The sequence below is a fragment of the Pimephales promelas genome, chromosome 4, assembly GCF_988280905.1.
Source record: "Pimephales promelas chromosome 4, fPimPro1.hap1.1, whole genome shotgun sequence".
In the NCBI taxonomy this organism is placed as follows: domain Eukaryota; kingdom Metazoa; phylum Chordata; class Actinopteri; order Cypriniformes; family Leuciscidae; genus Pimephales; species Pimephales promelas.
The window spans coordinates 18,207,980-18,224,075 of record NC_142772.1 but is presented as its reverse complement, the minus strand read 5'-3'; the positions used below and the strand labels follow the sequence as shown (position 1 = coordinate 18,224,075).

The 16,096-nt window shown below is 43.4% G+C and overlaps 1 protein-coding gene across 3 annotated transcripts in view; it reads left to right on the top strand.

Moving 5' to 3' along the window:
- col27a1b (collagen, type XXVII, alpha 1b) overlaps positions 1-16,096 on the top strand; it is a 140,308-nt gene that overhangs the window by 81,816 nt on the left and 42,396 nt on the right. For all 3 annotated transcript variants that reach the window (XM_039662061.2, XM_039662060.2, XM_039662063.2), the window contains exons 27-32: positions 3,450-3,503; positions 4,139-4,192; positions 10,372-10,425; positions 11,113-11,157; positions 11,404-11,448; positions 11,524-11,577. In XM_039662061.2, the coding sequence (XP_039517995.2) occupies positions 3,450-3,503; positions 4,139-4,192; positions 10,372-10,425; positions 11,113-11,157; positions 11,404-11,448; positions 11,524-11,577 (306 nt within the window). The remainder of the gene's footprint in view (positions 1-3,449; positions 3,504-4,138; positions 4,193-10,371; positions 10,426-11,112; positions 11,158-11,403; positions 11,449-11,523; positions 11,578-16,096) is intronic.

The window sequence follows — 16,096 nt, the reverse complement described above, 5'->3', positions numbered from 1 at the left end:
GACAATATCTTTCCCTGGGACCAAAGGATAATCTGATGCGCCAGTTTGCACAGAGGGCGCGATCTGAGTCCCCCCTGTCGGTTCAGATAGGCCACCACTGACGTATTGTCTGTCCGTATAAGGACGTGGCGACCCTCGATGTCTGGGAGGAAGCTCCTCAAAGCCTTGAATACCGCCATCATCTCCAGGCAATTTATATGCCAAGTGCGATGATGGTCCTGCCACAGACCCCTGGTAAAGCGGCCGTCCATGACCGCGCCCCAGCCCGTAAGGGAGGCGTCTGTCGAAACGGTTTCCCGGCGACATGACACCCCCAACACTGGCCCTTGGGATAGGAACCAAGGCTTCTTCCATATTTGCAGAGACTGAAGGCACTTGCGCGTTACTCTGATCATACGGAACGGATTTCCTTTGGGTGAGAACCCCTTGGTCTTCAACCACCACTGGAGGGGCCTCATGTGAAGGAGGCCCAGAGGAATAATGTTGGATGCCGCTGCCATGAGGCCCAGCATCCTTTGGAAGTGTTTCACAGTGACGGCCTGACCTAGCCTCACCCTGGACACCATCGCCAGAATTGACTCGATACGTGCGGGAGACATACGTGCCTGCATTGTAATCGAGTTCCACACGACTCCCAAAAAGGTCGTGCCCTGGGACGGTTCTAGCACACTCTTCTTCAAATTGAGTCTTAACCCCAATTTTTGAATATGGCCAAGAACGACATCTCGATGCCGAACTGCCATCTCCCGAGACTGGGCCAAAATAAGCCAGTCGTCGAGATAATTCAATACGCGAATCCCCTGAAGTCTCAGTGGAGCAAGGGCCACGTCCATACACTTGGTAAATGTGCGGGGAGAGAGTGCTAGGCCGAACGGAAGAACCCGATATTGGTATGCTTCGCCCCCGAAAGCGAACCTCAGGTATCTCCTGTGACAAGGAAGGATGGAGATGTGAAAATAGGCGTCTTTCAGATCTATCGTGACAAACCAGTCCTCGGATCTGATTTGACTCACGATTGTTGGAATGGTCAACATTCTGAATTTGAACCTTCTCAGAGACCGGTTCAACACCCTGAGATCCAAAATTGGCCTTAACCCCCCATCCTTCTTTGGAACTATAAAGTACCGGCTGTAAAACCCGGACTCCCTGTCTACCGGAAGAACACGTTCTATGGCTCCTTTCGACAGCAGAGTCTGTACTTCTTGTTCCAACACCTGAGCCTGCTCTGGGACCACCGCAGTGAGCACCACCCCAGAGAACTTGGGGGGGCGGTGCGCGAACTGCAGTCTGTACCCAACTCGTATTATCTGCAGGACCCATGGAGATATGTTGGGAAGATGATACCATCCCTCTACAAAATCTGCTAAGGGTACCAGCCTCTCGAGGCTGGCCTCTGGTGTCTTTTCGCTGGAAATTGATGCGGCCCGAAGCGCTGTTAACGGCGGACCTGCATCTTTTCCTAGAGGGCCCCGTTGTGAGAACAACCTCGGTTGTCTCACTGCGGAGGGGGCAGCCCTCTGAAGTCCTGCCTTGGCTAGGACCTCTTTTCCGAAGTCCTCTTAGCCTGAATGACGTCCCTCAGGTCGCCCCTCTGGCTGGAGGACTTCGGTTTTTGGGAGCGTTTCCTCTGTTGCCAAGACCCCGGAGGGGGGGCTCTAGAGGAAACGCTCTCCTTCTGCTCTGCCCTGTGGGAGGAGCTGGCTGATGGCTGGGGCTGATTGCTTTGCCCCCCCCTACTAGATTTGGCCTTCGCTTTCCGGGGGAGGTACTGCTGGAACGCCGCAGATTGTTTTCTCGACTCCTGAAACCTGTCGACAACCGAATTAACGGCGTCGCCGAACAGGCCAGAAGCCGAAAGCGGCGCGTCCAGCAGGAAGGACCTATCCTTTTCTTTAATTCCGGATAAGTTCAGCCACAGATGCCTCTCCGTGGCCACCATGGCCGCCATAGAGCGGCCAATAGCGCTGGCCGCTTCCCTAGTGGCCCGGAGAGACAAATCTGCGGCCTTCCTCAACTCCGCGACATCTTCAGGAGTAGGCCCCTCCCCCTCATCCAAATCTTTCAGGAGGTCGGCCTGGTATGCCTGCAAAATCGCCATTGAGTGCAGACACGAACCAGCCCGACCCGCCGCCATGTAAGCCCTGCCCACCAATGCAGATGTCTCTCTGCAGGGCTTACTAGGCAACACCGGGGTCTTTAGGGAAGACGCCGATTCGGGAGAGAGATAGCTCGCTAAAGCCTCCTCCACCTTCGGCATCTTCCCATATCCCATATCTCGAGCCCCCATAACATTGCTGTAATCTATTACATTGGGACTCGAAATACGGGACGAATGCGGTCTTTCCCACGTTCTCGAGATCTCTTTATGGAGATCAGGGAAAAACGGCAGACCCCGGCGGTGAGGCTGTGACCTGCGCTGCAGGTAACGCTCGTCCATTCTACTGGTGACTTGCGTTTCCTGCTCATGTTGTGGCCAGCTGATGTTTAGTCTGGCCACAGCGCGTGTCACAACCTCCACCAGCTCCTCATAACCCAGGCCGCGTGATGGCGTGCTGAGATCACGGTCGTCCGCATCGATGCTGAGCACGTCCCCTTCCTCAGAAGTAGACAGCTCAAGCACCGGGACCTGATCGCGGGTAGGAGAAACCGCAGCGCGGGCTCCCACACCACTCTCAGAGGCTGCGGGACCAGCCGATGGCGAGCGAGAAAATGCCTCAGCATTCTCACTCTCCTCCGCCAGATCCCGCTGCGAACCCCAGGATCTCAGTCGCCGCATCGCCTCGACATATGCGGGACCGGAACCCTGGGGAACGCGAGCCTGACCGTGCTCGTCAAAGCACGCCAGCCGGGAGCGCAGCACTCTAATAGGCAAAGCCTCACACATTTCACAAGCAGCCCCCTCGAGAGCTGCCCGTGCGTGCTGCACTCCCAAACAATACACACATAGAGAGTGTGCGTCCCCACCCGTGATGAAACGAGGGCAGGGATGCACACACCTCTTGAATTGTTCACTGGCCATACTTTCTTTCAATAATAAGACAAACAACACCAAATAAGACAGACAGTTTCAACATAAAGCGCTTGCTGAAGAGCGAAAGCTAGTGTGTGTTGTGACAGCGTCACTTTTATACTTCCGGGTATGCCGTCACATGTTACGTCACGACGCAACACCAATCAGGATTGGATTAGTTTCATTCATACTTCAGAGGCGCACGCTTAGGGAGCGTCCCCAAAGAGTCGATTTTATCGACGCAGTGTTGAGTTCCCTCGATAGGGAACAAGTAAATATTTTGTTGTTTTTTTTCTCAAGTAATTGTATCTTGAAAGGATTTTTAAAGGGACAAAATATCCATTAATAATAGGATTTTTGCAATTTTAAGGTATCAGAAATTATTGCTTATTTTAGAGATTATTCTATAATGATGTCTTTGTCTGTGATTGTTTTTTAGGGGCACCCAGGGGTTCCGGGTGACAGAGGCCCATCTGGATCAGCAGGTACACCAGTAAGTAAATTTTATGTATATATAAACTGAATTTATTTATGCCTGGCCAAGAGTCTCTGCAAAAAGAAACAGCAGCACAGATCGCATATCTGTTTTGTGTCTTAACTTTGCTGTTGTAACTTCCAGGTTCCGTGCAATCATCTGGTATGAATCTTTCTAGTTAAACCCAAAGTACAGAATCTTCTTAAAAGCCAAGTCTGTCTCATTTTGTGTAATAATAAAAATTATCATTTTACCTCTGCACATCACCAGTTAAATGCTCTCATTACAGCTGTCCATGCACATTGATGATAGACACAGACACTAACGGAATTACTGTCCTACTAAATGAAACCCGTCAACTCGCTTCGTTTCTTTGCTCTACTCGCACAAATGTTGACGTCATACAAGCGTTTGGCAGGAAATGCCTTTTAGAGGTACTCGGATGACCCTGTGAAGAGTGCAGAGTGCAGCGAAGTACAAACATAAACACCAGCCTTTAAAGGACAGCTTTCACCTTGCAGTTGTAATTGGGTCAAGTGATGTTTGTTTGCCTACCAGAGACTCTCGCCAGCTCTAGCTGAGTTTTCTGAGGGAACATTCTCTTGCTGCCTGATTCAGGACTTTGTTCTTGTCCTCTGTTCTGTGTTCTCTAGGGGGCTCCCGGTTCTAGGGGACTCAGCGGCACCAGGGGACCCAAAGGCAGAAGGGTAAGAACTGATCATTAGGATTAACAGCAATGATGTTTCTTGCATAAACATGTGCTTTGGAAAGTCCAAATGTTGGAGAATTAAAGGTTAGACAGTTTTATAAGCAAAATAGTATAATGTTCAAGCCATGCTGATCTGCAGAAGTCTTAATTTCACAACTTTATCCATTAATGTATTTTTGTAACCTCTCTAGATAATTATCACTGTATACTCAAGATTATCAATGGAAGCAATTCAAGTTCACATAGGCCTGTAATGAGTTTTTTTTTTTTTTTTTTTATTGGCATATAGTTCTGTCATCTTTGGATAGTTTAGCATCATGCTGATGCAGTGGTTACTGGAAGCTATATTGGGCTATTCAGTCAATGACAGTATATTAGTTGAAGACCTTGACAGATGGTGTCTTTACATCAGCTCTTATTACATTCCCATTAAAAACTAATAAAAATTATAAAATTACACACAACTCGTAGTACGTTATCCACAACACATTAAGACAAACCTATCATTGATTGAGGAAAGTATTACTTTACATCAAGTAAAAAATAAGTCCAGCTGCAGTTGGACTAGGCATTCTTTAGATGTGAAAACATACTATCACACTGAAGGAGTCAACGCCACCCACAGGGATCTGCTCCAAATCAAAGCGAGCAACGGGAGTTGAGGGCAAACAGAGGACAGACTTGCGTTAGCTGGGGAGAAATGACAGCACTCATGAGCAGCTTGGTCATTTACAATAACTGTAAAAGTAAAATTTTAGTCTTTTGGATGATGTGTCGTGATGGTGGGTGCTATGGGTAATGGGAACCTGTTGGGGTTGCTTAAGAGTGGGCTAATTCCCAAGCCTGTTGATTGGATTATGTCAATAGCCGCGTTTCCACTGCTGGGCCAGGGCCGGGCCGTGCTAGTGCGTGCCAGGGCCATTCGCGTTTCCACTGTCACTTCCGGGGCTTGATCGGGGCTTCCTCAGGGCCAACGGCCAGGATTTCTGGCCCGTCGAATACCTTGGGCCAGAGCGGGCCAGCTCGTGCTAGAGACGTGCTCAAGGTAAAAGGCGGAGTTTATCGGTGTTATGGAACGTTATGATCTGAAGCAAGATGCACATTTCACTTTTTATTAGGGGTGTCCATGTTTAAAATTGCATAACCGAGTGAAACCTTTTTGCTCGGTTAAGTGACGTCAATACATATTTGCACAAAACTTTTGCGTTTTTTTCTGAATGTCAATAAAAAAATATTGTGAAATGACAGCGTTTCCATTAACAATGTTATGCGACTAAAACATCGTTTTTTTCTCTCGCGATAAGTCATTCCATAAATAATGGCAACGGACGTTGGTAGTCTATAGCCACCGCACTAGACATTATTATTAGCCTATTTATGGACGTGCGTGTTATCCAAGCATTAATGGCAGGGAAAGAGACTCACTCATTTCTTCTCCGAGGTCTTGATTGTGGCATTTCTTTGAGGTTTTGTCTAGTAGGCTATTCCTTCTATCTTTTATGAATTTTAAAAAAGAACTCTGCCTCGTATTATGTCCAACGGTCTACTTTTTGTGTTCATTCGTTTCCCCTTATTTAATCCGTTGGCCTAATTGGAAAAATATAAAAATATATATACAGTATATTTTACTGGTTTTCTGAGGCCAAATTAGAACCTGGAAATGATATTTTCCCCGCAGTGCTGAATGAGAAGAGCCGTAACCACAGCCTATGGGATTTATAGGTGATTTGCTAGAGGCTAAATGTGCCTGATAATAAAATAATATAAAATAACGAGGCATTAATTGTTTATTACAGTTTTTTCTGAATGCTTAGGCGCTAATCGTGATTCTTGTAGCACAATTTCTAAAACTATTAATACGTATGGCAAAACCACTCACTGAGTTTGCAAAACTAAAAGCACAAAAACTGCTTTGCACTCAATTTGCAATTTTGTAACACACACTTTGCAAAACTGTAGGCACAATTCACTGCACAACACTCTTTTTGCAGAACTTTAAACACAACTAGCAAAATTATACACATGTATGGCTATCATTAACACTATTTTGCCAACTGTCTGGCTCACTTTCACATGTGAAAACTGTTTTAGAAAATTAGTTAACTTTGCAATCAGCCTAAGCACTATAAATAAGTCACAGGTACGCTGTCTGTGTGGAGTACAATGGAAGGAGCAGTAAGAGTGAGAAGAGTGAGAATCAGAGGAGGCCGGGGGAGAGGACATGGAGGTGAAGAAGTTGGAGGAAAAGGACGTGGAGGTGAAGAAGTTGGAGGAAGGAGCTAGAAGAGGACAAGGAGGCAGAGGGAGAGGATGTGGAGTTGAAGAGCATACCCGATATGTCATCATATGGGACAATGTTAGTTTCCATAGGGCTGCTTTGGTCCGCAACTGGTTTACAGACCACACATTCTTCATGGCACTCAACCTCCCTCCATACTCTCCATTCTTACGTAAATCCCATTGAGGAGTTCTGGAAAGTGTACGACCGTCATCCTCATCAACAGGTAGCACTTTTACAGGCAATGGAGGAGGCATGTGGAGATATTGACCAGGCATCATGTCAGGCCTGGATAAGGCATTCAAGGAGATATTTTCCCCGGTGCCTTGGACTGGAGGATATTGCATGCGATGTGTGGACGGAATTTTGCGGCCGAACCCAGAAAGACGACATGATGTAGGCTGATTGTTTTTTTGTTTTTTTTTTTTTTTGGGTTTTTTTTTTTGCAAAATTACTCTTTTGTGTTCTGACTTTGTCTTGGTTTTTATGAGTGTGAATAAACACCAATACTTGAAGTTTGTATCCTTGTATGTTTACATGACACTATGACAAAAGTATGACCTCAAATTGACATCTGTAAACAGAGACAGCAAAAGCCAGATGTGTTTTGCATTCATACCATCAGTGTGTAGTTGGCACATTGTGTGCTTAGTAGATGATGGCTTGTGTTTACTGTTTGATACAAAAACACAATTTTTACGAAGGTGTGAAGAGTTAATCTAGCTGTGTTTGATTTTGCAAGAGAACTACAATGTTTTGATAATTGGGTGAAAGGTTTTCTTATTTGTGTGTAGAGTTTTGCAAAACTAGCCAATAGTTACAAAAAATGTGCTTAAGCAATCAGAAAAAACTGTAATAAACTATTGTTTTCTAAATCATTTTCGGCTAAAAACATATCTCCATCTCCGGATGCACATTTAGAGAGAAATTAATTAGCTACATAATTACATAGTCAGAAGATATTGGCTTTCGACAAAGGCTGCAGACTAAAGCTTTAATGTCCAATTTAAAACGAACAAATTCGAATGCGGTGGCTGTTTCAGTTCTCGCCCTTCAGTTCACGGAGATCATGAAGCCTGATTGTTAAAGCACAATGTTTTCTTGTTATTGTGGGTTTACGCAAATAAATGTATTTGCGAATAATGTATTATTATTTTCTGTATGACCAGAAATGAAAGAGTATTTTAAGTTGTTTCCACTGAAAAAACTGCAGTGAAACACACTGGATATGCGTCAAAAATATTGTGTTTATTTGTGCTTTGTTATTGGAAAAAAAGGCGTCTTCTACATATGCAGACTAATAAAATGTTACAATAATGATTATTATTATTATTATTATTATTATTATTTGAGGACAGAGTTTTTGCGAAATGGACGTGTTTTCAATGTGCTTATTTTCAATTGCCAATTTCAGTTTGAAGGGTGGAAATGCGGCTTTAACTGCTCCGTACTTACTGCGTTTTATTTCTATAATTAATTTCGTTTCAAATGGGATCCAACCAGTTATTAAAGGTGTTAAAAATTAAAAGGGCCTCGGTTAACGGTTAATGAAAAACTCGAAAACGTGCAGCCCTACTTTTTATCGCGCAAAAAAAAAAAAAATCGCTGCTTGAAATGGAGAATCGCCTGTACTGGTCTGTCGAGGATACCAAAGCTCTTCTGAGCATTTGGGCAGAAGAAAGGGTAACGTTACGACGTCAATTTGACGCCGTGTGAAGAAACAGTCCCTCACCCGTCCCCCTCTGTTGTTATTAGTGGCGACTCGCGAGACAATCGTGACACTATGAGTTAATATACATGCTATCTTCCTAATTTAAAAAATAAATTAATTCATAATACCCGCTGAAATGGGTTGGGTTGTATGACGTTTGATCCAGAAAGGCGTGTTAGGGGCAGGGTTTAAGGCAACGCTGTGGGGCTACTGGCCCGGGAGTGGAAACGCAAGTCCGGTGCTTGAGGCCCGAGGCCACTAGCTCGGCTCGGCTCGTTGTTAGCTCTGGCCCAGCCCTAGCCCGGCAGTGGAAACGCGGCTAATGATGTCAGACTAATGATGATTCTCAGCAGACAAGAACTTTGTGTGGAAAAACTCTTCAAGTCACAATGAATTGCCATTTGCAACCCATTTTAAAATTAAACACGATATTTCATGAGAAATAGTCTACTCTAATAGGTCTGCACAATCTACACAAAAAGAGCAAATTATATTTAAAGTGTAACCATTTTTTTCTTCCTGCATGATGAATCATTCACAGTTAGACCAGGAGCATGCATTAAGAAAGGTAATAGGGTCCAATGTGATTTTATGTGGACTTTTTCATTGAAGCTTCTCACTTAAATGAATTTCATACTCATAATCTGTTAATATACTGTCTAATAGCTTGTTGGCTTCCCATCAGAAATTTCTGTACTCATAGCAGTCTTTCCTCACATTACAAAAACACATTTTTAGACTAAATTAACCATTACAAATAAAACATTACTCATTCAACAATAAAAAAATGAATGGCTATATAGACTGAATTTCCAATGATGGTGAACACTGAGGTCTGGGATTTGAGCCTCATTTTCTAAATGCTCAGTGCATTTATTTCCCATGGACATGTGCATTTATCTCTCTGCTCTTCGGAGGCTAATATTCATTTTATTTTTTTGAGGGATAAAAACATTTTTCACCTCGGAAAAATAAAAAATAATTTGATAAATGCTGATTATAGGATTAATTGTTCCCTGTGTGATTAATGTGATGCGACTCTGTAAGTTATATCGGTATGGGTATATCGGTTTAGAAGTATGCTATTCAATTTAAAATCAAATCATAATTCAATTCTATTTTTTTAAGTCTTAAATTGCCGTTGAAACCAGGCAATATTTTAGAATTTGGATTCAGAAATGCCCTTAAAGGGAAAGTTTACCCCAAAATGAAAATGTTATAATAATTTTCTCACCTTCAAGATGTTCCAAACCAGTATGAGTTTCTTTTTTCTGTTGAACACAAAAAAATATATATATATTGAAGAATGTTGGTAACCACCAGACAGTTGAAGGTAGCCATTGACTAACATAGTTTGTTGTTTTCCTACTATGGAAGTCAATGTCTACCGTCAACTGTCTGGTGGTTACCAACATTCTTCAAAATATCTTTTGTGTTCAACAGAAGAAAGAAACTCATACTGGTTTGGAACATATTTACTATCCCTTTAAATATTTTATGATGAAGTTTTGGTCCAGGCCTAATTCCCATCAGTCCAAATATTGTTATTAGCCTCTGAAAGGTCAAAGGTTTCCCGAATTACATCAGATCAGGAGAACAGAGGCAACAGTTTTGTGTTGACCCTCAAAACCATTGCTGTCAAAGGAGCACCATGCGTCTGTTCTTCGGCAGGAGCCACAGAGGTTACAGCCATAATAATATCCCCATTTGATCACTATTTCCACCTTCCAGACAAAGAAATCCCTCAAAGTCAGAGATCACCCAGCTGTGGCTCTACATTTTTCATCAAGCTTATTAATCATCACAATGGAAATATAATGGCTACTGTAACTGAACTTCCTTGATGTGAAGGCTAATGTTTCACAGCGGTCTTTGAGGCTGCATTCATTCAGGTTTTTGCCCCTGGTGATTTGGAGATTTGACTCGTTCAAGACCATAAGTCATACAAATTACTTTGAATGAGTTGTCTTTTTGTTATATGGGTTTGTCAACCTTTGAAAAAATGCCATAATGTACATCTGCTTGATAGTAATATTAACTCCTTCCCTTGACCCTGGGCCGTGTATCACCTCTGATATCTGAGAATAACTTTGTACAAGTGTGCCCTCTGCTGTTCAACTAATTATTTTCTTACACCTATATGTGTCTGATTCTTAATGCTATTCCCACCTCCATATATTCAATGCAGGGTGAGAGGGGACTAGATGGACCAGTTGGAGAAACAGGAATAATGGGAATCAAGGTGAAATGTTCAGCAATGGTTCTTATCGAGCTTAGTTACTGTGTGATATCTTACAGGGATGAGTTTGATTACATATTCTTAAACTATTGTTATTAATGGACACCTTCTTTTTGGTCCATGGACATGGGGGTGCACAATTCAAAAACTGACTAACTCAAAATTTGATATTATTACATGATTGTTTTCACAATTCTGTATAAACACAATTAGAAGCTGCATGTGATTATTTTGATATTGATCTTCACTGGCAAATTAATTTTTAGATTTTGAAACATATAACTTAGTAATTGTTAGCAATCTTATTCTCATGAGTTTTTCATTCTTTATATTAACTTCAAAAAGTATATTTGGCTGTGCATGATAAAATAGTGCATGTTGAACACAGCATTGTGATACGATGCTGTTTCAAGATGAAGAAACTGACTTCTGCCATGCTGGCATGCACTGCATTTTCCTTACCACAGAACAAAACAACATATGAAACACATCTAAATCGTCAGCACAACATTTCAACAATTTCAATTATCAACCTTTCAATGATGGAAACAGTGTGCATTGAAGGTTTATCCAAGACATTTCCAAAATACTTGATTTTGGTTTAATGAAAGAGAATAAACAGGGATCATTTTATTTGTTGCAATGGAAAATAGTTGGTGACTGTTTTGGATTCTGTCCCTTTTTTTGCAGGGACCTGAGGGGCCACCAGGAAAACAAGGTTTCAATGGACAAATGGTAAAATTACAGGTTTTATTTGTTTTATTTTAAAACTGTAAGTTTGATATCATTGCATACTGGACAAGAGTTTAAGGTTAGCTGTTTCTTTGGTCTTCAGAAAGTAAAGCCGATCATGAAAAAACAAACAAACAAAAAACATTTCACAGAAGATCTAGTTTTGCTGACTATGTTCTAATAGGAAAGATGGTCATGCAGGTGGTTTAGTGTTTAAGTGGAGCACTGAGATTCTCTCTTGCGTATTAGGGTAAAATTGGTGAAACTGGTGAAACAGGACCAACTGGATTTACAGTAAGTAAATGAAGTAACTGATATCCTTATTAGCATAAACGTTCTGAAATATTCACAAACCCCATCCATTTCTAGGGTATTCAAGGACGAACTGGACCTCCTGGAGCAAAAGGCATCTTGGGAGAACCTGTAAGTACATCTGCAAAAAGGATTAATTCCGTCATAATCTCTCTTTTTTTAGTGAAACACAAAAGAAGAAATGCTGAAGAATGTACTGGTCGCTCTTTTCCATATAATGAAGTGAGACTTTGGCTGTCAAGCTCTAAAACACATAAAACAGTCAATCAATTCCAAGTATTCTAAAGCTATACTGTAACTTTGTGAAACTGAACATGTTCCCCTTCTCTGTTCAGATCAATTTACAAATGGTGCCTAATGCTATATGACATGTCAGTTTTGATGATGTCATTTTATTGTGACACAACTAATGGCTGCATGTATTGTATTCTCAAGTGAAACAGGATTTTCAACAAGAAAAAAAAAATATAGAAAAGAACATCTCAGAGAATCAATGACCCTTTGGGGAATGCCTCAGGCGTCTGACTGGTGTCTAAAATCACAATCAAATCACGGCAATCACATTGACCGGCAACAGCCCGTAAATCATTAATGTGAATGATTAACATGCGACCTGGAAGTATAAAAGGGCGCCTTGCAAACATGACAACATCCTTTCGTCTGAAGGGACTGTTTGGTAGGCAGGCCCCGTGGCATGGCAAGGAGACCCAGTGTCTCAATCCCTGTTCTCAGGGAACATAGGTTACAGTCATAACCTGAGACGTTCCCTTTTGAATGGAATCTTTGAATGACGCTTTGGGGAAGGATATACCCAGGCCACCATACTAAGTGGAGTGCATGCCGATTCGGCAGTGACAACTGTCTGACCCAGCAATCAATGAAATTTTAGAACCACTCACCCTCAGGTCACACTGGACTGTCAGTGACAGCTTTCCCGACAGCCATAGCCCAAGCTACAAGCTTTGCAGGCAAACTTCCATAAACATGGTTAAATGAAAGGTAGGGATGCAGCGAATATTCGGCCACCGAAAATTTTCGGTTTTCGGCCGAAAGACTTTTATCACCGAAACAATACGGCCGAAATGTTGTCATGACGCAAACAGAAACCGCGACCTGCACGTGCTTGTCTGAAGCAACATGTCTGCAGTGCGGACGTATTTCAGTGTATCTGAACCCGCGAGGAGACGGAAGGCTTGTTTATCCACTGCTCTAAACAATGCACGCCGCCATGACAACGACTCCGGTTGCGAGCCGTTTGGAGCGGTGCGCGCGTTGTCTGTGGAGACTCGCGCTGCGGAGGCAGGCGAAAGTATAAACAAGACAGCGCGAGTCTCCACAGACAGCGCGCGCACCGCTCCAAACTGCGTTTTTGAAACGCTCGCCGTTGTACTATTCCTTGAAACAACAGGGGACGACTCACTGTCATCTTACCAGGAATCGGTGAGAAGAAGAAAGATAAACACATGACAATGTTTATTTTTTTAGTATTCCACCACCAATACAAAAATAATCATGTTAAACCCAGTAAACCCTGAGATTATTACTTACAAATAGGCTAATATATATATGAGGACATGTATGTAACGTTACGTTATAGATCTAACGTTAAATTAATGCTCTCTTAAATATTTTCTACATTCATTAAACACCTTTAGTGTTTCACTAAACAGGCTTTTTATGATTTTGTATGCTAAATTTTTAAAATGTAAGCAACTAATTTAGACTTGCAAACTAGCTGGTGTGATGAGAAGTTCATGCTCGACTTTGTTTTTATGAGAGAACATTTAATTTTAAAACCTTTCTGCTGGCCATATTATTATTTAATGTACACATGAGTGGGGTCAAAAACATTTTAGTTTGAATTTTATTATATACGGTGCATTGTGCTAAATAAATATTTGTAATAGATTTATTCTTTGAAAATTTTATATTAATTTATGCAATTGTAATGCCTTGATTTTAGTAAAGTAAAGTCATAGCCATAAATGCAATGATACTAATAATTGGCATAATTTCTTTCGATGTTTCGGTTTTCGGCCTTCGTTTCCTCTTTTTCGGTTTTCGGTTTCGGCCAAGAATTTTCATTTCGGTGCATCCCTAATGAAAGGCCTATCTGGGCCTGATCAGGTCCTGGAACCACAGCTTCCAATTAGAAGGGGTCCCTTCTTGGAAATGTGCCTAGGGAACCCGAAGGAACCACAGCCAATCACTATTAAGGGAAACGTATACTCACCCTGAAATGCCACCAGGACAGCCTGACGTGGCGTCAGTTACATAGACACTTAGAGCCCTATTTTAACGATCTGAAATGCAAGTATCAAGCGTGAAGCGCAAGTAACTTTTTGGGCAGGTCTTGGGTGCTGTTGCTATTTTACCATCGGGATAAATTACTCTTGCACCCAACGCAAGTTTAAAAGGGGTTGGTCTGAAGTAGCTTCATTATTCATAGGTGTGGTTTGGGCGTAATGGAAACAAACCAATAAGAGTGTCATCACATTCCCTTTAAAAGCATGATGAACGAGGTGCGCTTGATCCATGGCGCAATTCTATTATAACGGTGCATTTACCAGACGCACTTCACAATCTGTTCACAGCCGAGGAGATCGATGTCCTCGTCAGGGCCGTAAAAGAAAGAGAAGTGACTTTGGGGATGGGACAAACCCACCCAAATTAGCTTTGGTTAAACAAGCATATAATAATTTGGGTAAATGTGTAAGCTTTATGCCTATTTTTCCCATCGCCATGGACACAACAATGATTTCCCTCGTGTTTAAATATTTTTCCTTATAATAATGTATCATTTGCAAAAAGTAAAATGCATCTGTGTAGATCAGAGAATCATCTACAGTGTATGTGCATTTTTCACTCTCTGTATTATGGCCAAGCATGCGCGCTTAAAATAGCATCTGAATGTACGGGCAATGCGCCACTGACTTTTGACCAGGTTTTTTCTGGTCATTGGCGCATTTTTTTCTGGAACTGCAAAATAGCACTAGGGAATGTTTGCGCTGAAACACTTCTCCTTCTTGCGCCGACCCGCCCAGGGAGCACAAGTTCATCTCCTAGTTTACCGACACGCGTCTGTGGAGGGAAAAGTCCGCAAAATAGAATAAATGCGTCGGTGTATAAAGTTATTTGCTCCGGGTGCAAGTTAGGGCCCTTAGCCTGGCCACTTCGTAATAATAATATATTTTATTTATAATGCACTTTCCATTCCGAAAGTGCTACACAGGATAACAGTAACTAAAAAATAAAAACAAGCAGCACATAAAAGCCTTTCTGAATAAAAAGTCTTCAGTTCTGCTTTGAAAGTGTCCAGTCTCTGTACTGCTCTCAGCTCACTCAGGAGCTGGTTCCAGAGCCGTGGTGCAGCTGAACAAAAAGCTTGGTCCCCCATGCTACGAAGCCTGGTGGTGGGGACCTGAAGAAGCAAGTGTCCTGTTGATCTGAGGGTGCAGGGGAAGGGTTTCAAGGTGATGAGTTGTTGTAGATATGGTGGTGCATATCCAGTTCCCATTCAGGGAACTTCGAGCTGCGTGTAAATGCCGTGGGAATGCCTCTGCGTGACGAGTCATGAAGCACGTATGAAATCTGTCCAATGGCGAGACGGAACGTCATAGGCGGGGTGACGTATCGACCAGGAAACTATAAAGCATCCCCGAAACACAAGCGCAACAGCTTCTGAGTCTTCACAAGCGCTCTATGTATGAATTTTGTCTGTCTGTCTAATATTGTATATTTATATATATTGATATGGCGAGCAAACAACAGCAGAATTTCAGAAAGTGTGTTCATCCCTGCCCTCGCTTCATCACGGGTGGGGATACACACGATCTGTGTGTTGTTTGTTTGGGAGTGCAGCATGCTCAGTCGGCTCTCGAGGGGGCCGGCTGTGAGCACTGCGAGTGTCTGCCCATGAAGACACTTCGCTCCCGCCGGGCACTCTTCGAGGAGAGTGGTTCGGTGCGCGCTCCCCGCGGCTCGGGTCCCGCTGCTGCCGAGGCACAGCGAAGGCTTGCGTCGTGGGGATCGCAGATGGATCTATCAGCGGGGATTGAGACGGGCCCCGCCCTTTCTCTGCCCTTACCTGGTAGATCCAGTGCCTCAGTTCTCGCTGCGGGGGTCCGCGTTGCGGTTTTCCTGCCCGGGCTGAGGCGCCATCACTTCAATTATCCAGTTCTGAGGAGCTGGATGTTGAAAGTGTGGAGAGTCTATGGACTCAGTGGAGAGCGAGGGAAGCTCGTTTGCCATCCCAGTCTCCCGCGAATTAAATAAAAGGAAAAAAAAAAAAATGGAGGTTTTTGACTCGGGCTGTGGAAAAATTAACCATTGAATGGCCAAAGAAAAAGGGGGCTGCTGGGCGAGAGCAGCCCCGCCCGTCGAGAGAGCGTCGCGTCTCGGGCTCCTCCCCAGCAAAACTGGGCTGAGACGCGGCGTTCTCAGGCGAGGTCTTCCCGGGATAGAACCGATCTGAGGACGGTTATTGTCGCCAGGAAGGCTTCGTCGAAGAAGTCCTGACGCCACTGGTGTCAGGCTACTGAGGGTGGTCCCCACCGTGAGACAGAGGTGTTCGCCGCTGAATCCGGCGCCCGCTCTCTCTCGGTGCCCTCAGGGGTTCGTTCTGCCAACC